The following is a 24493-nucleotide window of genomic DNA, read 5'->3' as shown; positions in this document are numbered from 1 at the left end:
TAATTTTTTAATGTTTGTGTGCAGTTGCTCCGGTGTTCTGAGAGGTTGTTAGGGTGTTGCTATGCAGTTTCTAAAGTATTCTGAGTCATTTTATAATGTGAAGTTCCCCCTTTGTTTGTTGTTAGGGTGTTGCTATGTAGTTGCTAAGATATTCTGAGAAATATAGCATGTTTGTTTTGTTACTAGGGTGTTGCTATGCAGTTGCAAAGGTATTCTGAATAGTTTAGTGTTTGTATGCACTTGCCAGGGGGTTCTGGGAATTTGTCGAGTGTTGCTCTGCAGTTGTTAAGGTGTTCTGAGTAATTTATAGAATGTTCAAATGCAGTTGCTTGGGAGTTCTGGGGGTTGTCAGGGTGTTGCTATGCATTTGCTAAGGTGTACTGAGTCATTTTTTAATGTTTGTGTGCAGTTTCTCCAGTGTTCTGGGAAATTGGTATGCAGTTGCTTAAGTATTCTGAGTCCATTTTTAATGTTTGTGTGCAGTTGCTCCGGTGTTCTGGGAGGTTGTTAGGGTGTTGCTATGCAGTTTCTAAAGTATTCTGAGTCATTTTATAATGTGAAGTTCCCCCTTTGTTTGTTGTTAGGGTGTTGCTATGCAGTTGCTAAGATATTCTGAGAAATATAGCATGTTTGTTTTGTTACTAGGGTGTTGCTATGCAGTTGCAAAGGTATTCTGAATAATTTAGTGTTTGTATGCACTTGCCAGGGGGTTCTGGGAATTTGTCGAGTGTTGCTCTGCAGTTGTTAAGGTGTTCTGAGTAATTTTTACAATGTTCATATGCAGTTGCTTGGGAGTTCTGGGAGGTTGTCAGGGTGCAGTTGCTAAGGTGTGTTGTTTTAACACCAAACAAATCAAACACATACAAAACACATCTGAACACATATGAAACGCATCAAAATGAAACACATCTTTTAGTACATGAGATGTTCATATGTTTGTCCTTAATTATCTTGTTTTTATATTTCATTCTCATGTTGAAACGCCTCAGAACCCACAGGGATGAAACAGGCAAAATGTAGCTTTACCTTTTTGTTTCAGTATTTTGTGTGCTGTCAAGGTCTAGCTTGTTTCCTGCGGTCTCAGAGCTGAGCAGAGAGCGTGAGCGGGAGACAGTCCTTGTTGAAGCCCTAGAGCTGAAAGATCTACCGCTCATTAGTGTCACAGCGGGGTCAGGAAACCATGACTGAACTCATCTGTGTGGCCAGTGTCTCTCGCTTCATCACTGTCAAAACACTGCCAAGACCATCATATTTCAAGCTGCTATTATCTGCAAAAGGGATGAAGCCTGTTCTTTAAATTGCTGTCAGTTAATTGGATTTCCCTTCAGTGAAAGTGTTGACATCAACCTTTTTTTTTTGGAAAAAAAAAAAGAGGAATTTGTGAGGAATTGCAATCAGCAAATTATTTAATTAAATTGATTACATTATATATACTACCTTACAAAAGTTTGAGGTCAATGAGATTTTTTTTTAATGTTTTTGAAAGAAGCCAATTATGCTCACCAATATTGCATTTATTTAATCAAAAACACAGTAAAAACGGTAATATGTAAATAGGCTATATTTTAAAATGCAATTTATTTCTGTGATCAAAGCTGAATTTTCAGCATCATTGCTCCAGTCTTCAGTGTCACATGATCCTTCAGAAATCATTCTAATATGCTGATTTGCTGCTCAAGAAACATTTATTATCAATGTTAATATTTTTGTGGAAATCATGATAATTTTCTTTGATGAATAGAAAGTTTAAAAGTACAGCATCTATTTGCTTCTTTAATACAATATAATATATCTTTCTGAATTAAAGTTGACTTCTGAAAAAAAGAAAGAAAAAAAAAAAACCTTACTGGCCCCAAACTTTTGAACAGTGTTGTGTGTGTGTGTGTGTGTGTGTATATATGTATAATTAAAATTATATTTCTTATATTATTGTTTTGTGTTTTAATATATATATATATATATATATAATTTTTTTTTTTTTTTTTTTTTTTTGTTGTTGTTGTTGTCCTCCCACAGATTTACACCAGATACGGGAAATGTTACACATTCAACTCTGGTCTAGATGGAAACCCCTTGTTGACGACTTTAAAAGGTGGAACAGGAAATGGGCTGGAAATCATGCTGGATATTCAACAGGATGAGTACTTGCCAGTTTGGGGTGACACAGGTAAGCAATATATTAGACATAAAAGACATCAGTGTTGTTTTTGCATAATTTATGTTTATGTAAATCAGTGTTTTTTCCAATAATTTTATTGATTCAAAATTTTCAGACAGAAAGTTACAAATTATGCTTTAAAGTGCCCTTATGTAAGCAATAAGGTACAAGAGGCTGTGCTGTATCATGAATAAGTCACAGCTTATTCACTATACAGCACTAGCCTTGAGTAAAAACTGTTACCACACAATATAAATATGTATCAATGCAACTTTCGTGAAGTAAACCTTTTTCTAAAAGCCTTCCCTCCGCTGGAAAAAATAGTCCCTGACCGTGAACAGCAACAGAAGTTACATTATTACGCCATTAGATGGCAGCAAAGACTGTCTTTGTGAGTGTATCAGTCAGTAGCGAAGACTTTTATATTGAAAAGACTGAATTGTTGTGAACACGGAACAAGATGAAACTGACAAATGCTTTAACTAGCACTGTCAGTCATGGGAAAACCCCTTAACTGTTAAAAGGACAAGATAATACATCAAACATTTAAAGATTTTTTATTGTGAACATAAGACTGACCTGAAGGAAAAAGCTAAATATGAATGCAGGTAATAATCTCGCTCACTCGATCTTTTTCTCACAGTACTCTTCTACATAATACAATGAATGATATCAATTGAGAACATACAGTTTATGTTGCTAAGAGTGGTTGATACACAGAACCATGGGTGAAGCGTTCATAGCCGTGTTTTATCATGAACAGCTATTGACCAATCAGAATCAAGGACAGGAACTAACCGTTTTATAATACACTATAAAGCTTCCTAATTTTGTTTTAATGGTTTTGTTTTAATGTATAATGGTATACTTTACAGCGTCATCTCTTTTTCTCACATGTGTCTGAAACAGTACAATAAAAGATTCAGCGTCTTTGAATCAGCTCTGGATCTTCCTCAGCACTTGATACACAGTGATACGAACAGTAACATTGGCATCAGTTTTGCCGTATCAATTCAAACCCGAGTCTGAGTCCTTTAGAAGTACAGCAAAGTAGATTTGCTTTCGCAGCGCAGAAAACAGCGTCTTCTCGACATGTTGACAACACAAACCAAACTCTTCCAGTCTCAGCTACAACTACACTGTTTGAGGGTCAAAGTAGACATCATTCATGGGCAGCCAATGAAGACCCTAGGCTGGCATTATGCAAATTTGTTACAAACCTACATAGGTATGTAACAGGAATTAAGACTGGAATTGCTGACGACTAATTTCGGCAGTTCAGAATCGGTTCATTATTTTGGCAGACAATAACTTTGTCATGCACTTTGATTTTTAAAACTTAGCAGACCTTTTATATTCACAAACAGCTATATTACTCACTGCATGAAAGACAATATTCGAAAAAGCATAATAGGGGCACTTTAAACGAAACCTTACGACAATATGCATCACTCTGGTGTTGAATTGCTGCCACAATTTAAATAATATACTTACAGTACAGGTTCCTTGGTTGAATTATATTCCAACTATGTCCAAAAATGATATTTCAGAAAGACAAGAAATGGGTTCTACATCATATCGGAAGGAATTGCACATTAGCATAATTTACCCATAAGTGGTTGCGGCAAAATGATTTAGCTTGTGGTAGAACATTTAGATGCTGAGATAACAAGGTTAGGACTCTTTCTTGGTCATTTTTTACTGAGTACACCTGCCCCGTTTCTGCTGTGTCAGTCGCCTCATTCATTCTCTGTGGCATGCTGCAATTTTTCAACATAATCATGCACAGAAAATAAATACGAAACCGAACGAATTACAAATATCAAAGTGCAATTTAATCAGCTGCAGATGACATGCGGTCAGTGTTCAGAATTGATGTACTTGCATGCTAGTGAAGATTATGTATTTATAATCTATTAATCTTGGTCATTTTAATGGCTCTAGAGGAGACTTTATATCCAGAGGCAATATGGAAGCAGTAAAGAAACATGTATTGGCATTCTGGATATAGCAATTATAAAGTTCATTATAAAGTCATTATATTTATGCCTCGAGGCAGTAGACATCAAATATCCCGCTCTGTAAATAATCTTCTTTAATGTCTCCCCACAGATGAAACCTCGTACGAAGCAGGCATCAAAGTTCAGATCCACAGTCAGGATGAGCCGCCCTTCATAGATCAGCTGGGATTTGGTGTGGCCCCTGGTTTTCAAACTTTTGTGTCTTGTCAGCAGCAACTGGTACCTAATGCTAAACATATTGCATTTGTCACATGTGCTTATATCAGCTGACCAGCTCATTAAGATCTCCATCCACACCATCATCTCTTTAAACCTGGAGAAAACCAGACTTTTTTTGGTGCAGAACTAAGTCGTATACTACAAAAGTTTTTTTTCTTTTTTTGAAGGAAAGAAATGAATACTTTAATTGCTATTCTTTTGAAGAATCCTGAAAAAGATTTTATCATGGTTTCCACAGGAATATTAAGCAGCACGACATTGATAATAAATGATTCTTGAGCAGCAAATTAGCATATTAGAATGATTTCTGAAGGATCATGTGACACTGACGACTGCAGTAATGAAGCTAAATTCAGCTTTGCATCACATGAATAAATTTTATTTTAAAATATATTAGAATAGAAAAAAAAGTTATTTTAAATTCTAAATAATATTTCTCAATGTTACATTTTTTTACTGTATTTTTAATTAAATAAATGCAGCCTTAGTGATCATAAGAGACTTGCCGACCCCAAACCTTTGAACGGTACAGTACCTTGTACCAACCTGACCATGGTACTGGTCTTGCATATCAAGATTTTAAGGGTTTTTAAGGATATTTTTAAGTCTTACTGGACATGATGATCTCACCATTCCCTGAGATTTATCTGGAAAACTATGTATACTTAAAGTAAAGTGACAGTAGAGATCTAGTGGATAATTAACTTAAAAGGTGCGTTTAAAAATATTTATTAATTTATTATTTTATCATTTTTATTTATCTAAATTTTAAAACATGATTTAAATAGTTTTAAATTTGTATTTATTTTTCAATTTAAAACATTTTAAAATTATTTAATTTTTTTAAAATAGTTAAAAAAATTAATTTAATTAAGAAATTATTTATTTTATTTAGTTTCAATACATTTTAAAGAAATATTTATAAACTAAATAAATATGTCTGTTAATTTCTGCACTGAAAGAAATGATTTATTTCCATTTTCAGTTTTGAATTAAAGGCACAATATGTAAATTTTCACCACTAGAGGTCGCTTATTCAAAACAAAGGTGTAGCTTGCCTTGATTTCGTGGAATCATGGGAGGTGTTGTCTTCGCGTCTACAGGCAGTGGAAAGGCACTCGGCAGATTAACATTACTGTAGTATGAACCAGAGCGGGGCTGAGTGAAGTGCGAGCAGAAACGAGAACACTCGAGCATTTGCTAATGAGAAACAAGCGCGACTCACGACTCGAAAGCAACGGAACATTTATTATGTCGCAGACGACCAGAACTTTTATAATGCCACAGTTGCCACTTCCCATGAATTGTATGTGGGGTGAAGCAACACTGTTTATCATATTAGATACATTTGTGTGTTGTTATAAAGTTGTTATAAAGCTACTCTGTGTTCGCTCGACAGCTACTATGAGACACTTTTGCACACTGCCGTAAGCTAGATCAATTTTAGACATGGTAAAACATGGTAATCAGATGGAGATTTAAACAATAAGACTAAATGCGTTGAGCTAGTTTTCTGTCGATGAATGTATCCAAACTTTTGCTCACCTGTCTAATAAAACCCATCATATATTAAAGTGTCTTTGGTGTTTCCATGGTTTCTACAAAATAAAACCGGAAATCGAGGGTAACGCGGGTATGATGTCATTGATAGGCGACGCACAGACACGGTCCTATCCTGGTTAAAATTGCTTATTTTTCTGGATTTAAACATTCTTGGAAACATTTGGGATAATGTAAGTTCACAAGTCAACAAAATATATATAACACTGTTCTAGTGGTTTTTGGATATTTGAATCCAAAAATCTTACATATTGTGCATTTAAGTTGATATTTGACTATATGTTTAATTTTTAAGTGTTACTCCTCCTAGCCAGGCAAGCAGTGTTTATTTTTATGCATGGTTGTGTGCACTGAGGTCACGTGACTCCTCATAAGTATCTAATTTGGTTCCTAGGGAGAACTAATTGGCAGGAGGTCAAGAAAAGCGCTCGTTTACTGCCTTCAGTGGATCAAAGGCAAAAGCAGCTCTCACGGCCAAGATCAATATGTCTTCATTCATCGACCCTTAGCAATAGATCAATTAGCTGAAATAATCAAGTGCTAAAGGCAACTGTACGCTCCTAATCTTGCTTTCAATTTACTGACCTACATTTTCTACTTCCTCTTCCTTTTGAACATCAAAGCACTCCGAATCCATCATAAACGCATGTATTATGTGGTGCTTTTTGCAGTCGACTTCAAAAAGTGACTTAGTTTAATGGGAGGATTATCTTCTATACTGGTGCCATGAGATATGCAAAATGATATAAAATCCAATTATATTTTTATACAATTCTTATTAAAAGGCTCTTAAATTTAATCAGAAGGGCATAATATAATTTTAATGACTTGAGAAATGAGCAGTAATGTTACTTCCAGTATGTGCGCCTTCGCTAAGCCCCGCCTTAATGTTACTGACCAATCCTGTCTTAGCAACTGTTGCCACCCACCATTAGACAAGCTTGTTTGTTCTTTTCAAATGGATCTGTGTGTTTGTAATCGCTTTCTAATGAGGCTTTTCTCTTTTTGCTTGATTGTGAGAAGTGCTTGACTCAATTCTGATTCACAGTCGCTGCAGGTTTTGATCAGGATACTTTAACAATTTATTTAAAACAAAAGGTAGATATAAATGTCGTACATTTTTAAAAATATATATAAATGTATTAAAACATATTAAATTCATATAAAGCTTAGCGGTTTATATCTCTGGTTTTCTTCAGGTTTCAACTAACACTGATTTCCCGCATGTATTTCTGTGGAATATTACATTCAACTCCCACATGCTTTTCTACAGTGTGAAAAGTGTCTGATTGCACTGTGGGTTTTATTATATTCAGCTGATGTCCTCGGTTGTTAGTCCTTTGATTGCTGCGCTCTTTGGCTCGGCTTAGTGTGTTTTGATTTGTTATTGAGCAGCTTTATCCTGCCAGTGATGAATGAAACTTTATGTTCTAGCTCCAGTATCTTCCTCCTCCGTGGGGTGACTGCAGATCCGCCCCGATGGACTCTGAATACTTCTCCACCTACAGCATCACAGCCTGTCGCATCGACTGTGAGACCCGCTACCTGCTAGAAAACTGCAACTGCAGAATGGTGCACATGCCAGGTGAGGAGACAACAGACCTGGGGCACGTCCAAGTTCAAACCTGTGCGCAACATTTTGCTACGGTTTCAAGGTTGAATGACATGTTTCCTGGAAACGGTGTGCATCGGGGTTTGATATACGTTTTCTCTTGTTTGGTGGGTGTGTCAAAAATGTCAGCACAATCAGCAGCAACATGTATATAAACCACACGGTATTAAAGAGACAGCTCGCAGGATGGGTCCAAGTAAAGTCGTTTACAAATGTGTCCGGTATACGCAACAGACAGAACGCAAAGAATGGCCTTCTCAGCTGCAATAGTTGCAGCTCTTGCGTCATCAGAACAGGGTGTTCAACGCACCACCGTTTTCGTTTAAAAAATGTTTTGCAACGTTTTGTCGGCCCAGAACTTTACTGACTTAGCATTTAAAGGGCACCTATTATGCCTCTTTTTACAAGATGTAATATTGGTCTTGGGTGTCCCCAGAATGTATTTGTGAAGTATACCCCACAGTTAATTTATTATAACCATTTGAAAATGTCATTTTTGGGGCCTGTTTTAAAAAGAGCTGTTTTGGTGTGTACCACCTTAAATATAAATGAGCTGCATATCCCCGCCCTGCCTTTGGATGAGGGCGTAACTTGCATACTTATGGCAATAAACAATGGCTGAGAGTGAGAGACCTGCTATTTTGTATGGCATTCAGCCGTACATGTTTGAACCGGAATCAGACCCAGATGATGAAGAGACTCCGGCAGAAGAAACACAATTGAGAATGGAGCAGGACGTCTCTGAATGGTTATTTGATACATTTATGTACTTGTAGAGTTTTAATCGCGTCCCCTTTGCAATTATGGATGTGAAACACACACACACACACACACACACACACACACACACACACACACACACACACACACACACACTCTGATAACGTTTGCGCAATTTTTTGAAACTACAAACACAAATACTGTGATAACGTTTGCTAAGTACGTTAGATAAACACTATACAAACAAGGTTTAAATTATATACACAGACATTCTACGACGACGACAACAACTTTAGACGCATTTGTTATTGAATTGGCTGACATCGACTGAAATGACTATTTGCTCAAAAAACATTAAATACACTTACTTCTTCTGGAGGTGACGTTGGATCGCGAACATTAGGCAACGATCCACACTTGAGGATTAACTTTGAAGCAAGACCTGCTTTGAATTGACCCTCGTTCTCAAAACAGTCAGTCAAAAAATGATTCGCGCAAACATAAACGTATTTTGGAATTTTGAGTGGAGCCTTTCCTTCGTAAATAAAATCCATCCACTGCGTTTTCAGTGGCTCTGATGTCGGAAGTAAGTGAAAACTACTATGTTCATTATTACATCCCACAACAGAACACTTATGTTTCTTAGGAGACATTACCGGCTGTCGTTGAAACAATGGAGGATGGTTGACAGATCACCGAGGGCGGGGTCTATGCCAAAACCAGATTGTCAATCAAACCACGTGGGTGGGGCTTAGCGCAATTCTACGTCACAGTGAGAGCAATCTTAGAACAGGGCGTTCTGAGACAGTGCTTATGAATTATTGAGATTGTAAAAAAAACCACTGGGTGGATTTTTCTCATTCTAGGGTAGTTTTGCTCACACACTGCCAACACACATTTATGGTCAAACACCATGTAAAAGTGAATTTTGCATAATAGGTGCCCTTTAAGCTGAAATCCACAGCAAGATTCACCATATCATGTTCATATTTTAAATGTATTACACAAAAAAGTAGTGCATTTTTATTTCAGTGCCCAATGCTAATATTATTTTTGTATGTTGAGTTTTTTTGAACTTTTTTTTGTGCTGCCAAATGATTAATTTCGATTAATCACATCCAAAATAAAAGTTTGTTTATATGTGTGTGCTGTGTATATTTGTACATATAAATACACACACATACATGTACAGTATATATTTAAGAAATATGCACATTTTATATAATTTATATTATATGTAAATATTTTATATATAAATATAATATATTTTTGTTAAATATATACATGCGTGTGTGTATTTATATATTCATAATAAATATACACAGCACGCACATATATTATGTAAACGCAAACATTTATTTTGGATGCAATTAATCATTTGAAAGCGTCACTTTTTTATTTTATTTATAATAAAAAATACTCCTCATGCTTGCTTATTCACACGTATAGATGTTTAGCTATTTTATTTGATAAATTTCACATCTACAGATTTTTTTCTTAATTGTACCTAGTTATATTAATTTATTTATTTGTATTTATTTTATTTTATTATGTAAAATCTTTCCTCGCGAATGCTTATTCACACCCACAGAATATTATTCTCAATTTTATCTTGTTTTATTTATTTATTTAAATGTATAAAAATGTCATTCCTTATGCTTTTATAAAATCACACCTCATACTTTCTTATTCACACCTTCAGATTTTTTTATCTGTTTTATTTTATAGAAGTAAAATCTTTCCTCATCCTTGCTTATTCACACCTACAGAATATTAATTTATTTATTTTTTTTTTTTAAACAAATCACTCCTCATACTTTTATAAAATCAATCCCTTATTCACACCTACAGAATTTTATTCACATTTTTACCAAGTTTTATTTTTTTATTTATTTTATAAAAAAAATGTTTTATACAATCACTCCTCATACTGGCTTATTCACATCTACAGATTTTTAGTTATCTATTTTATTGTATTTTACTTTATAAATGTAAAATTTTTCCTCATGCTTGCTTATTCAAACTCGCATAATTTTATTCTTAATTGTACAATTATTTTATTGTATTGTATTGTATTGTATTTGCAGTTGGAGAAGTGAGAAACTATTTTCTAAAGTTTAGCCTCTTGTAATATCTGTCACAGGCACCTCTACCGTCTGCACACCTGAGCAGTACAAAGACTGTGCTGATCCAGCTTTAGGTAAGAGGCCGTATGGCGTGATGTGTGACCATGTATTTCTATCACTGCTTAATAATGTTTAAGACCATGTCAGACTTTTGCAGCATCAATATGATGTAATTAAAATATGCTTCATGAAATCTTATGCTAATATTCCTTTTAATAATAACAACAAAAATAATTGACAGATTTTCTTGTGGAGAAGGACAACGATTACTGCGTTTGCGATACACCATGCAACATGACTCGATACGGTAAAGAGCTGTCCATGGTGAAGATACCCAGCAAGGCTTCTGCGAAATATCTTGCCAAGAAGTTCAACAAAACAGAACAGTACATTGCGTGAGTTTACATTTAAATGGAATTTTTAGATTTAATTTCTGTATTGCTTTTTTATTTATATCCTGGAAGGTTTACCTGAAAAGTTAGCCGTTTAATGCGTGTCATTTTACAGGGACAACATACTGGTGCTGGATATCTTTTTTGAGGCTCTGAACTATGAGAAAATTGAACAAAAGAAGGCCTATGAAGTTGCTGGATTACTTGGTAAGTGTGCAAAAAATGAGCAAATGCTCCTCCAATATGAAAAATAACAGCTTTTCTGCTTCAATATTTCATTATATTTTTATATTCTTCCAGGTGATATTGGTGGTCAGATGGGTCTGTTTATAGGAGCCAGTGTCTTGACAATATTGGAGATATTTGATTATTTGTATGAGGTCTGTTGCGTTCTTGCTTGTCTAATTTGTTCTTTTCCCATAATGTGATCAAGTTTACAAATAATTTTCGGACAGTATATAATAAACAGTAATTTACTGACAATATATTTAAAGAATGTGGCGTCATTTTTCATTTTGCAGGTTTTTAAGGACAAAGTGCTGGGATATTTTCTACGCAAGAGACGGCCACATCGGAGCGCTAGTGACAATCTGGTAATTGTGCTTCCTGTGTTGCTCTGAATGTGAGCATGTTGGTTTTGTTCATATTTTCAGTGTTTTTATTTTTTGTTTGGATTCTACTCTTGAATGCTGCATGCATCTAGTTGCCTTTTGTCTTTGGCTCAAATTCTGGGAAATGATTGATGAAGATGGCCTTTCCGCAAAAAACATAACCTTGTTTGAATATGGACAAATATTGGACCAGAAATGGGCAAGTTTTAGAAATGTCGATCACCCTTCGCTTGTGACAAACCTTGTATCAGATTTAGATCTGACAATGACCAATTAGCAGATGATCTATGCTTTTCATTAAATCAATTAGGACTTATGAGTGAGAGTTATGACACCTACAGTATTTTATTATTTGATTTTTGCCTTTATTTTACAGTGTATAAAAAGTGCAGGGTAGACAGAAAAGTTGGGGTGAGACTCATTTTTACGATCTGTTAGTAAAGTCGTGTTCTTTTTTTTGACTTATTTTTACTTAGTTTATTGACATTATTTTTTTTAGTTAAGGAAGTTGCATTCTCGTTACAGAGTTTCTTCTGGGACAGTTTCCACACTGTCCTGGATTATAACACTGATGAAAATCAAGTTTCTTTCCATGACAGGATAATATTTCATCCAAGAAGTTGGTTTCTTTTTTCATTTTCAGATAAACCTTTTGATTTTGAAAAATGTCATCATTTACTCACCCTCATGTCTTTCTAATCCTGTATGACTTTTTTTCCTTTCATGGAACACAACAGATGATGTTCTGCAGGATTTTCATGTTCTTTTCCATAAAATGAAAGAATATAATCATCATAAGCTGTTAATAAGGACAAAAATGCACCTAAAAGTGCTTCATACTTCTACAGTAGTGGCCAAAAGTGATGTCCGGCCCAAGAAAATTGACATCTTCAACCTATATTCAAATATTATTTAAAAAAAATTCTAAGCATATTGGACAGTTGTGCTTGAAGTCAAGGTTTTATTTCTGACACATGCCAAATTGTGCTGACATAATTTTTTGCCAGGCTGTCGTACAAAGAAATTATGAACACATGCAAAAATGAGAGAACCAATTAAATATTAATAACTGATTATGTGAGTAAAATAATGGTAAAACAAAACCTGTAGGTGTATTTTTTTTTGTCAGAGTTTTATTGTTTTGTTCTTCCCTCATATTTAAAAAATATAAAATATTTTCCTCATACTTTGATGGATTAATCGAACTTGTAGGGTCATTAAAAACAAAAATCCCCTCCGGACATCACTACTGTACGGTCGTATGGATTCTTTTTATGGTGCTTTAATGATGGTGTTTTTGTCATGTTTGAAACATGACAGCTGTTTTGACGTTGCATAAAAAGAGCTGTTGGAGAAGTTGAGTAAATGATGACCGAATTGTTAATTTTTATATGAGAAAACTGCAGTATGACAGGACAATTAAATACCACAAAACATCAGCGCCATTCACCATTATTATACCATATCATATCATAGCAGACAACACAATCCATCATTATCCCCTCTGAGTCCTTCCCAGCATGCACCAGTACATCACTGATCAAACATCAAAGGTATACTATGTAACATTTGGCCCTCTAGCGGTTAAAAAATAAAACTCTGTTTCGGCTCTGCGTGACTGTGCAGATGAATATGAGCCTTCACAATAGATAATGCTTTCTAATGAACTCTATTTGAGAGCTACAGATGGCAATTTATCTGTTCAATAAAATACCTTATTTACCTTTTGAGTAATAAAAACACCATATCCACGTCGCTTTTAGAACATTTCAAATCCCTCAGTTCTCGCCATCTCTGAAAAGCCAAGCCTATGTTGATTCTTGTTTTATTACGAGCTCTGTCTCTTCTCTTTAGGCCAGCAGACTCTCCTCTGTTCTGTTTGTTTAATACAGGTGATTCGGCAGAGGTTTGAGATTTAGCTGCTCAATGTCAACATTTCTAGCTCATTGTGACAAATAATCTCTGTCACTCCCACACCATACACACGTCAAAGTAGCCGGAGCAACTTTTACCTGTTTACAGATATGACGAGACACACGAGCGAGTACGCAATTTCCTATCCCAACAGGTTTAAAATATAAACAATAATAGGCTTACCATAGTGAATCACGGTAAGACAAAAGCACGTTTTAGAAGAACGATTGATGATGTATTGCATAATATGTAATTTTTTGCCACTAGAGGTCGCTTATTCAAAACAAAGGCATAGCTTGATGACACCTTGATTTTGTGGAATCATGGGAGGTGTTGTCTTCACGTCTACAGCCGGTAGAAAGAAATCCAACGGGACTCGGGCAGAAATCAAATTCATGGATGAGCTAATGTATTAATTCAGATTGATTAACATTACTGTAGTATGAAGCAGGGTGGGGCTGAAAGCTGCTGGAGCGGAACGAGGCCACTGGAGTGATTGCTAATGAGAGACAAGCCTGACACGTCTCGAGAGCAGTGAAGCTTTTATTATGCCGCAGGCGAGTGCTTCCGCTTCTTCCAGTCATGAGTATGTTGGGTAACGCAGCGCTGTTTATCATATTAGATACATTTGTTTGTTGAAAGTTGTTATAGTGCTACTCTGTGCGTTTGCTCAGCGGCTGCTATGATATACTTTTGCACACTGCAGTACGCTAGATTGATATTAGGCATGGTAAAACATGGTACTCAGATGGAGATTTAAACAATAAGTCTAAATGCGTTGAGCTATATAACATGATTAGTTTTCTGTCGATGAAGTACACAAGTCAACAAAATATATATAACACTGTTCTAGTGGTTTTGTGCCCTTTAAATTTGGTTAATTTTGAACCAAAACTAGTTACATAGTGTACCTTTTAAGATACACTAACAAGCTCACACCACATTAGATGATTAGCAAACATTGGATACATCAGATTTAATGTAGTGAATGTTTTTTTAGTTTTGGTATTCAAAACTTTTACCTCAGTAAATTATAGTTCATGGCTAGTGCTGTTTTGTTTTACATTGTTTTGATGTTATTGGAATCCATTAAAATATATTAATCAATCCATTGTTAGTTAGATTACATATAAAATGTATATTTTAGAGAAACAACATGTTTTGAAACAGCTGAACCATTGCTTTTTCAGCACTGTATTATTTTGTCATAAATCTGGCGAAGGTCAATTCAGTTTCAAATATATCTAATTATTTTATATAAGTATAATTAAATATATTTATTTAGTAAATATATTTAAATATTTGAAAATAATTAATGAGAGAGATTGAATTTCAGTCTTGCATACTACTGTACAGTTGGAGCTGAATTGGCCTGAGCCTGGGTTTGGTCATCTTCATCTCTTTCCATCATGTTTATTCCAGGATTTCCCCGAGAATTCCACCAGCCCTGGTGTCACGCCTAACCATGTCCCCAGGTAGCGCCGCCATTAATAATATTGCAGAAGCATTTCATTGTGTCCTTCTTTAAAATCCTTGCATTATTCACGCCATTTAGAGTCTTTTCCCTTCGTGACATTTAATGTCAGTAGTTCTAGACATGAAGAAATGTCATTGTTACGCATTCTAAGATCCCTCTTTCAAAACCCTGTAGCTTTCAAGATGGAGATGATGTTTTGCAGAAGTTCAGGTAAAACAACACCTGTAGCTTTCATTTGCTCTTATTTGTTTTTCTTTCTGTTTTCCTCCCAACAATTCATGTTTTGTTCTTTTTCACCAAAATGATGCCATTTTACATCAAATATATATATATATATTTATGTGTCTCAATTCCACTACTATTCAAAAGTTTGGGGTCAGTAAGATTTAATACTTTTAAATTAATTTAATAATTAATAATATTGTAATCGTTTATATTGAATCAATAGTTACAATAAAGACATTTGTAATGTTACAGGACATTTCTATCTCAAATAAATGCTGTTCTTTTGAGCTTTTTATTCATCAAAGAATCCTGCATAAAAGTGTTATGATTTCCACGAAAATTTGAAGCAGCACAACTATTTTCAACAACAATAATAAATGTTTCTTGAGCAGCAAATCAGCATATTAGAATGATTTCTGAAGGATCATGTGACACTGAAGATTGGAGTAGTGATGCTGAAAATTCAGCTGTGTATAATAAATTACATTTTACAATATATTCAAATAGAAAAGTTATTTTAAATTGTAATAATATTTCACAATTTTACTGTTTCCACTGTATTTTTGATCAAATAAATGCAGCCTTGGTGAGAATAAGAGACTTCTGTCAAAAACATATAAAGAAATTTTACTGACCTCAAACTTTTGAATGGTGGTGTGTAAATATGGTCTACAAAAATTAGCAAAAATGATTGAAACAGGGAAAATATCCACATCATCATGTTGCAGATCTGAAACCTCATCAAAACTTTAAGGAAAGGAGGAAAAAAGCGACAGGTTTTTTGTATACACATTAATTATTTTTTTAGTTTGTCCAATAATGACAATTCTGTCATTATTTACTCATCCTCATGTCGTTCCTCTTGTGTTTTTTTTCTGTGGAACAATACGTTTTTTGAAGAATCTGAATTTGATATCTAGACCATATTCATGTCCGAATTCAAATCTTTTGGAATTGCATTGTCAAAACAGCAATGATTTTAAGTGATTTTCACAATGCTTTCATATAACTTAAGAACACACAGACTCTTAAATCAAGTTAAGATTCCTTAGTGGAAACGTTTGCGTTGTAATTGTGCATTTCTCATGGTTATATAGGGGCTTTTGCACTAGAGCAACATTTCCATAGTTCCTATAACTATTGGCGGAAGTACCCGCTTTTTGGCGTGTTCACATGAATGTTTCCAGCCTATAGTAAAGAGATGTTCTGGAGACAGGAAGTGCTTGTGCATTTGGTTATACACTGATAAGAACTATATTTAGTACGTTTTTTTTCTTGGTAGATGATGAAATGTTTCCTGTTGATAAAAATTGACACTTCTGATTCTCTATTTTATTTATAGGGCATCATTATTATATCAGTAACTAAAACAACATGCTTTATGCTCTACTGAAAGGTTTGTCTGAGTGAAAGGTCAAGATTTAGATAAACAATGTGTATTTGGTGGAAGCTTGTGATGTTTTGGAGGACTTCATGATCTCTGATAAACAGAAGAATGATGAAACAAGGTGGAAATATGATGGAAAAGGACATCTTAATAGACAGAGGTCACATTTATATCACTCTTGCTTTGAATATGCTCATCGCATGAATTTTTAACATAGCCATGTGAAATAAATTTCACAATGTATTAGAATGTGATCCAAGAACTAATTTGAATATTATAGTCATGAACAAAGCAAAGAAGTATCAAGATGAAATGGGAAATGCTAAGAAAAGAGGAGACGAGAGCTCCAGAGCTGCAGCTTTATTGGTTTATTTCAGACAGAGCAATTATTTTTACCCAACGACACCTTTCAAGTCTGTCTACAGGCTTGGGCTTATGAAATATGAAAAATAAGCCTACTTGCCAGGGGAATTAGTGCTGCTGTGTTTCTTTGTATTTTTTTTTTTTTTTTTAACGTCTAAATGTAGTCTTTAAAAAAACAAACAAACAACAAAAAAAAAAAAACAGTACAGGTGAAGCTCTATTGTTAGCATCTGTGATATGCTATTGATTACTGCAGATGATGTCAATTCATCCATCAGTTCACGTACAGTAATGCACTTACAGTGAAAGTCTGTGGAGTCTGTGGATAATTTTCATTATTTATATATTATGTATTATATATTTATATTTTTTAAATATATTTTTTGTTATATATTTATATATATATTTTTCTTGCTTTTACAAACTGAAGAACCAGTTCAATTATTATGTGGTAATCAGCAGCTTGACAGCTACAATTGCTACATTAAAAGTATAGAAATTGGGGACTTTCATGTTTTTTAGAATTTATAAAATGTATAATAATTTTATTTATAATGAAATGTATTTATAAAAATAAACTATAAACTTATTATATTATACTTTTTATACACATTATAATAGAAAGCTTTAACAAATATACAAGCTGCAGACTTGATTATTTCTGTTCTGTTCTATTCTATTCTATTCTATTCTATTCTATTCTATTCTATTCTATTCTATTCTATTCTATTCATTCTTGTACAAACTGAAGAACCAGTTCAGTCATTATGTGGTGATCAGCAGCATGACAGCGGCTATTGCTACCTTAAAAATATAGAAATTGGGGACTTTTTTTTTATATATATATATAATTTATAAAATGCAGAATAATTTGATTTAATATGAAATTTATTATAAAAATAAATTATAAACACTTCATAAAGTACATTTGTATACAGATTATAATAGAAAGCTTTAACAGATATACAAGCTGCAGACTTTTATTTATGTTCCATTCTGTTCTATTCTATTGTTCTCTATTCTTTCTTGTACAAACTGAAGAACCAATTCAATTACTATGCTGTAATCAGCATCATGACAGCTTCAAATTTTATTTTATTCTACTGTATTTTAATTTTAATTTTCGATTCTGTTCCGTTCAATTAGTATGTGGTAGTCAATATTGTAGCAGCTGCAAATTTTATTTTATTCTATTTTCTATTCTTTTCTATTCTATTCTATTCTAGCTTGTACAAACTGAAGAACCAGTTCAATTATTATGTGGTAATCAGCAGCATGACAGCTGCATTTTTATTTTATTTTATTATTCTATTCTATTCTATTCTATTCTATTCTATTCTATTCTATTCTAGCTTGTACAAACTGAAGAACCAGTTCAATTATTATGTGGTAATCAGCAGCATGACAGCTGCAATTTTATTTTATTTTTCTATTCTATTCTATTCTATTCTATTCTATTCTATTCTATTCTATTCTAGCTTGTACAAACTGAAGAACCAGATCAATTATTATGTGGTATTCAGCAGCATGACAGCTGCATTTTTATTTTATTTTATTATTCTATTCTATTCTATTCTATTCTATTCTATTCTATTCTATTCTATTCTAGCTTGTACAAACTGAAGAACCAGTTCAATTATTATGTGGTAATCAGCAGCATGACAGCTGCATTTTTATTTTATTTTATTATTCTATTCTATTCTATTCTATTCTATTCTAGCTTGTACAAACTGAAGAACCAGTTCAATTATTATGTGGTAATCAGCAGCATGACAGCTGCATTTTTATTTTATTTTATTATTCTATTCTATTCTATTCTATTCTATTCTATTCTAGCTTGTACAAACTGAAGAACCAGTTCAATTATTATGTGGTAATCAGCAGCATGACAGCTGCAATTTTATTTTATTTTATTATTCTATTCTATTCTATTCTATTCTATTCTATTCTATTCTAGCTTGTACAAACTGAAGAACCAGTTCAATTATTATGTGGTAATCAGCAGCATGACAGCTGCATTTTTATTTTATTTTATTTTTCTATTCTATTCTATTCTATTCTATTCTATTCTATTCTATTCTAGCTTGTACAAACTGAAGAACCAGTTCAATTATTATGTAGTAATCAGCAGCATGACAGCTGCAATTTTATTTTATTTTTCTATTCTATTCTATTCTATTCTATTCTATTCTATTCTATTCTATTCTATTCTAGCTTGTACAAACTGAAGAACCAGTTCAATTATTATGTTGTAATCAGCAGCGTGACATCTTTATTTTTATTTTATTCTACTGTATTTTAATTTTAATTTTCTATTCCGTTCAGTTATTATGTTGTAGTGAATATTGTAACAGCTGCAAATTTTATTTTATTCTATTTTCTATTCTATTCTATTCAATTATATTCTATTCTAGCTTGTACAAACTGAAGAACCAGTTCAATTATTATGTGGTAATCAGCAGCGTGACAGCTGCAATTTTATTTTATTTTTCTATTCTATTTTATTCTAGCTTGTACAAACTGAAGAACCAGATCAATTATTATGTGGTATTCAGCAGCGTGACAGCTGCAATTTTATTTTATTTTTCTATTCTATTCTATTCTATTCTATTCTATTCTATTCTATTCTAGCTTGTACAAACTGAAGAACCAGTTCAATTATTATGTGGTAATCAGCAGCATGACAGCTGTAATTTTATTTATTTTTCTATTCTATTCTATTCTATTCTATTCTATTCTATTCTATTCTAGCTTGTACAAACTGAAGAACCAGTTCAATTATTATGTGGTAATCAGCAGCATGACAGCTGTAATTTTATTTTATTTTTCTATTCTATTCTATTCTATTCTAGTCTAGCTTGTACAAACTGAAGAACCAGTTCAATTATTATGTGGTATTCAGCAGCGTGACAGCTGCAATTTTATTTTATTTTTCTATTCTATTCTATTCTATTCTATTCTATTCTATTCTATTCTATTCTAGCTTGTACAAATTGAAGAACCAGTTCAATTATTATGTGGTAATCAGCAGTGTGACAGCTGCAATTGCTACCGTAAAAATATAGAAATTAGGGAATTAAAAAAATATATAATTTACAAATATATAATAATTTTATGTATAATAAAATGTATTATAAAAATAAATTATGGGGAATTATAATGGGGAAGGAAAATCCAGAAATATATTGAGTCTTATCAAAGTTTGAGCCTGAAAGGCTAAAATGGCTTCTGTTGCTTCATTGTAATGAGACCCGTGTCCGATAACATCACTAGATGCATCTCTTTGTGGTGTCATCACAGGTCTGCATACAATGAGTATGACACACATGAGGTTCACTGGAATGAATTATTTCCATGCATCCTGCTGAGTTGTGATTGCAAAGTTCACTGGTAGATTTCCAGAGCTCCAGAATCAAGACTAAGAAAACTTCTTCCTTCCCCGCTCCCCTTCATCCATACCTTTATCCATGAATTCTTCCTCCTTTCTTTCTTTCATCAAATTTGACATGTATACTTCATTATTGCATTATTAATGTTCTGTTTGCTGCTTATTGCCACGTTTCATTGACATCCCCTTGTTTATTTCACTCCCATATTTGTTTATTTCCATTGTTATAAATGTGTCCGTGCGTCACTGACATGAATTCATCTCCAACCCCTCATCTGATCTCCTGATATCCCTCCCACCCCCCGAAATTTTCCGTTTTCTCTCTTGCAGAGCACATGCGACACACTCCGGAGTCACTCGGACAGTCTCGGATTCGCGCCGAACGTGCTACCTAGTCACCCGGCTATAGGCAACTTCGAGGAATTCGCTTGTTGATGACGCAGGCGACGGGACCCCGAGGGGACGGTTTAGGATATGACGGAAAACTGTGAAATATATCGGATAGACTCCTAAAGAAGTGTAAGTCCACGAAAATGTACATGTTAAATAGTTAAAAAACAAACATATAAAAAACAATCTGACACCTAAATAAAATCAATATATCATCATCAAGTACAAATAGGCAACACTTCCAGAACAAAACTCAGGTTTTATTAACATCACAGCCACTGTTTGTTTGACATTGTGGAAAATTCTGGTAGATTTCATGACGTTTCTTTTCGAACGATTTCAAACGTACAAATACTGTGAGGGTATTTCATCCGAGAGAGTATTTTTTTTCCTCTGTGCTTTCCTTGAATCCTGTATGAACACTGTGGGCCTAATTTGATCAAGCCGCCTTAAACAAATCTGAAAAAGAAAGCATTTTAATATTGCACAAAAATTGTTATAGATACAGTCGGTTTGGCCAAAGTTAAATCTATTTTGGCACTTTTTTGTACAATAATCATGCAAGCTTTAACTGCGGATTGACTGAATTCAGCCCTGTGATAGTACTCGAAAATGTGTAATCATTCAGAATGTTTGTCTCTGTTCATATTTTGTGTATATAAGTGCAATAATATGCATAATGTGTTAATGAAAACCGTATATTACCTTCAAGTCTTAATTATTAGCTGTCAGGTAAACAGAAGGATCGAGATGCTTTACCAGCAGTTTGCTCTTCATGCTGTTTTATTTCGACACGCTAAAGTTACTCTATTTATTTCCTACTTCCATCTACTAGGCAGTGATGAGATGGGATGTTGTTGAATAATATTTAGATTTATGAATGATGCATTTTACGTGAACATATGAAAGCTTCCCATCCGATCCCATGAATTCAAACAACACGTGAAGCCATTCATTATATTGTTTCCTCTGGGAGATGATTCATTATTTTAAGTGGCAAAGACTGTACGCGATGTGTTGATGTGAAAAAGCTCTTGAAGAGTTACACACTCATATTAATTATAATGAGCATTAAAAGTCCCCGCTCATAGATCAAGGTTCCCCATCCACTAGGAGATACAGTTGAAAACTTGACACATTACTCGAAAACACTTTTTTAATCTTTTATGTTTTGGGGGTCTACCTAGAAGTTACAGGTGTCTTCCTTTATCTGGCATATATATAAATATATATATATATACACACACATACATGTTCAAAAATACTCCAGAAAGGCATTTGGACACTTAAGCAATACTTAAATATTTCTCAGTGTCATTGCATTAGATACAATGGTTAAAAGTCCACTTTAGACATTCTACTAACTATAAGTACATTTGCAACTACATGTCAGTTAAAGGCGCAGTGTGTAAATTTTAGGAGGATCTATTGACAGAAATGCAATATAAAATGCATAACTATGTTTTCAGTGGTGTATAAAGACCTTAAATAATGAACCGTTATGTTTTTATTACCTTAGAATGAGCCATTTCTATCTCATATACCGCAGGTCCCCTTACATGTTAAATCGCCACCATGTTTCTACAGTAGCCCTAAATGGACAAACACTCTACAGATCATGTTTGCTTGACCGGCTTTCTCTCTGCTGTCTCAGATGACGACATTTTTGTCCTGTTGGCCACCGTAGCTTCTCTATATTGCAATTCACAACCTCACCGCTAGATGCCGCTAAAATTTAAACACTGCACCTTTAACTCAGAGTATTAATAGACTGTTAGGTTAGGCTTAGTAGAATGAGTTTACATGTTAATTATAAAAATAAGTTACTTATCAGCCTCAGATGTCACGCCCACGGACTGTTAGATGAACGAAACACTTCAGGAGTCGAGATGTGTGTTGCATTCTTTAACAGTCCGCCTAGAAACAAAGATGCCTCGACGCAAAATCCCCACATGGAAGAAGAAAGCTATCGTTTTTACAACTGTGACAATGAGCACTTATCAGGACCAACTAAACACTAGATTTTACAAGTATTTGAAGTATGTAAATTCGCGGCAGAGCTTTACACACCGGTCTGTTATTGTAGGGACTTCGACGTTACATTTTCACACATATTACAAATCTTTTGTTTCGAATCAGTGGTTTGGAGTGCCAAAAATCACATGATTTCAGTAAATGAGGCTTCGTGTTTTGAAACGTCAATATTTCACGTGACTTTGGCAGTTTCACACACTCTGAACCACTGCTTCATGAAGCTTTACGAATCTCTTGTTTCGAATCAGTGTTTTCAAATCGGCTATCACTAGATATTGTTGAATAAAGTCATTACTTTTTGTGTGCCAAAAATAACTAAATATTCTCGTCGCTTTATAACATTAAAGTTAAACCACTCTAGTCACGTGAACTTTTTTAAATATGTATTTAGTATCTTTCTGTGCATCTGAAAGTGTTAATTATCTTGCTGTGGCCTCACTGAGCCATCAGATTTTATCAAAATTATCTTAATTTGTGTTCTGAAGATGAACAAAGGTCTTACAGGTGTGGAACAACATGAGGGTGAGTAATTAATGACAGAATTTTTATTTTTGGGTGAACTAACCCTTGAAGTCTGGCCACGTGTAGAATGTCTAGAGTGGAATGTCTAAATAATGTGTTAACGATTCAAAATATCAAACCAAATGGCATTTTTTGTTTAAAAAAGCACAAGCACACTTTTGAAACGAGTTAGATATACTGTGCAAAAGGTATTTCAAATCTCTCATGTTTATAGCTAATGTGAATGATCTTGGGGCCTGTTGTTTGAACAATGGCTTGGAAAAGTCATGTTAGTTCAAATGCGGTGACATTTTAGTGACAATTTTAAGTGTAATTTAAGTGTCCAAGTACATTTTGGGGTGCTTCAGCTTCACTACAGTGCATTGCAATATGGTAAAACGCAAGATATCATCTTCCATCATGTTTTCTGCACTCAACAATGTATAATTGTATTGTTTTATATAAACTACAATGGGATTTCTAGTACAGGTATCACAATTTTAAAATGGAGAGTTGTGACGTAAATGATCCAGTATAATAAACAATATATTTAACCATCTCTTAACATGATGTCTGTCTGTTTATTCTGTAATTCAGTGCTGCTTTTGTCTGTATATGTTGATGTTCTGTTGTCTTAGCCTGACAGTGATGTTATTGTTGACTAAAACTATTACAAATAATTTTTGGTAATTGAAATAAAGCTAAAATCAAATATAAACATTAGATGAAAAACTTGTTTCAGTTTATTGCCAAGGCAACATTTCCATTTTTTAAATTATTATTTTTTAATTTTTGTAAATTACTAAAACTGAAAAATGAAAGCTATACAAATCTAATTATAATAAAATGAAAACTAAAAAAAATATATATTATATATAAAAAGAACATTAAATATATTAAGAAATACTATAATCATATATAAATATTAGATGAAAACAAACCTTTGTTATTGAGTAATAAAAGCTAAATACAAATCTAATTTTTTTAAGTTTTCATTTTATTATAATTAGATTTGTAAAGCTTTTATTTTTCAGTTTTAGTAATTTACAAAAATTAAATGTATTTTAAATATGACAAAATACTTAAATCGGAATTGTTACCTTGGCAATAAAGTGATGTAAGTTTAAAGTTTTTCATATAATTGTATATAATCATAATATTTCTTAATATTTTGAATAAAATGAAAACTGAAAATCTAATAATAAAACCTTAAGAAATATTATGATTATATACAATTATATAAAAAACTTTAAACTTGTTTCAGTTTATTGCCAAGGCAACATTACAAAAATTAAAAAATAATAATTTAAAAAATGGAAATGTTGCCTTGGCAATAAACTGAAACAAGTTTAAAGTTTTTCATATAATTGTATATAATCATAATATTTCTTAATA

At 33.4% G+C, this 24493-nt stretch overlaps 1 protein-coding gene across 1 annotated transcript in view; it reads left to right on the top strand.

Annotated features, from left to right (window-relative positions):
- The window catches only part of asic1c (acid-sensing (proton-gated) ion channel 1c), a 91926-nt gene extending 79979 nt beyond the window's left edge, over positions 1-11947 (top strand). Inside the window, exons 2-9 of the mRNA XM_067377404.1 lie at positions 2017-2167; positions 4271-4398; positions 7393-7543; positions 10434-10490; positions 10658-10811; positions 10924-11015; positions 11109-11188; positions 11330-11947. Coding sequence (XP_067233505.1) covers positions 2017-2167; positions 4271-4398; positions 7393-7543; positions 10434-10490; positions 10658-10811; positions 10924-11015; positions 11109-11188; positions 11330-11428 — 912 coding nt within the window. The 3' untranslated portion in view covers positions 11429-11947. The remainder of the gene's footprint in view (positions 1-2016; positions 2168-4270; positions 4399-7392; positions 7544-10433; positions 10491-10657; positions 10812-10923; positions 11016-11108; positions 11189-11329) is intronic.
- The last annotated feature ends 12546 nt before the right edge of the window (positions 11948-24493 follow it).

The sequence above is a fragment of the Chanodichthys erythropterus genome, chromosome 23, assembly GCF_024489055.1.
Source record: "Chanodichthys erythropterus isolate Z2021 chromosome 23, ASM2448905v1, whole genome shotgun sequence".
Lineage (NCBI taxonomy): Eukaryota > Metazoa > Chordata > Actinopteri > Cypriniformes > Xenocyprididae > Chanodichthys > Chanodichthys erythropterus.
This window is presented reverse-complemented; position numbering and strand designations above follow the sequence as displayed.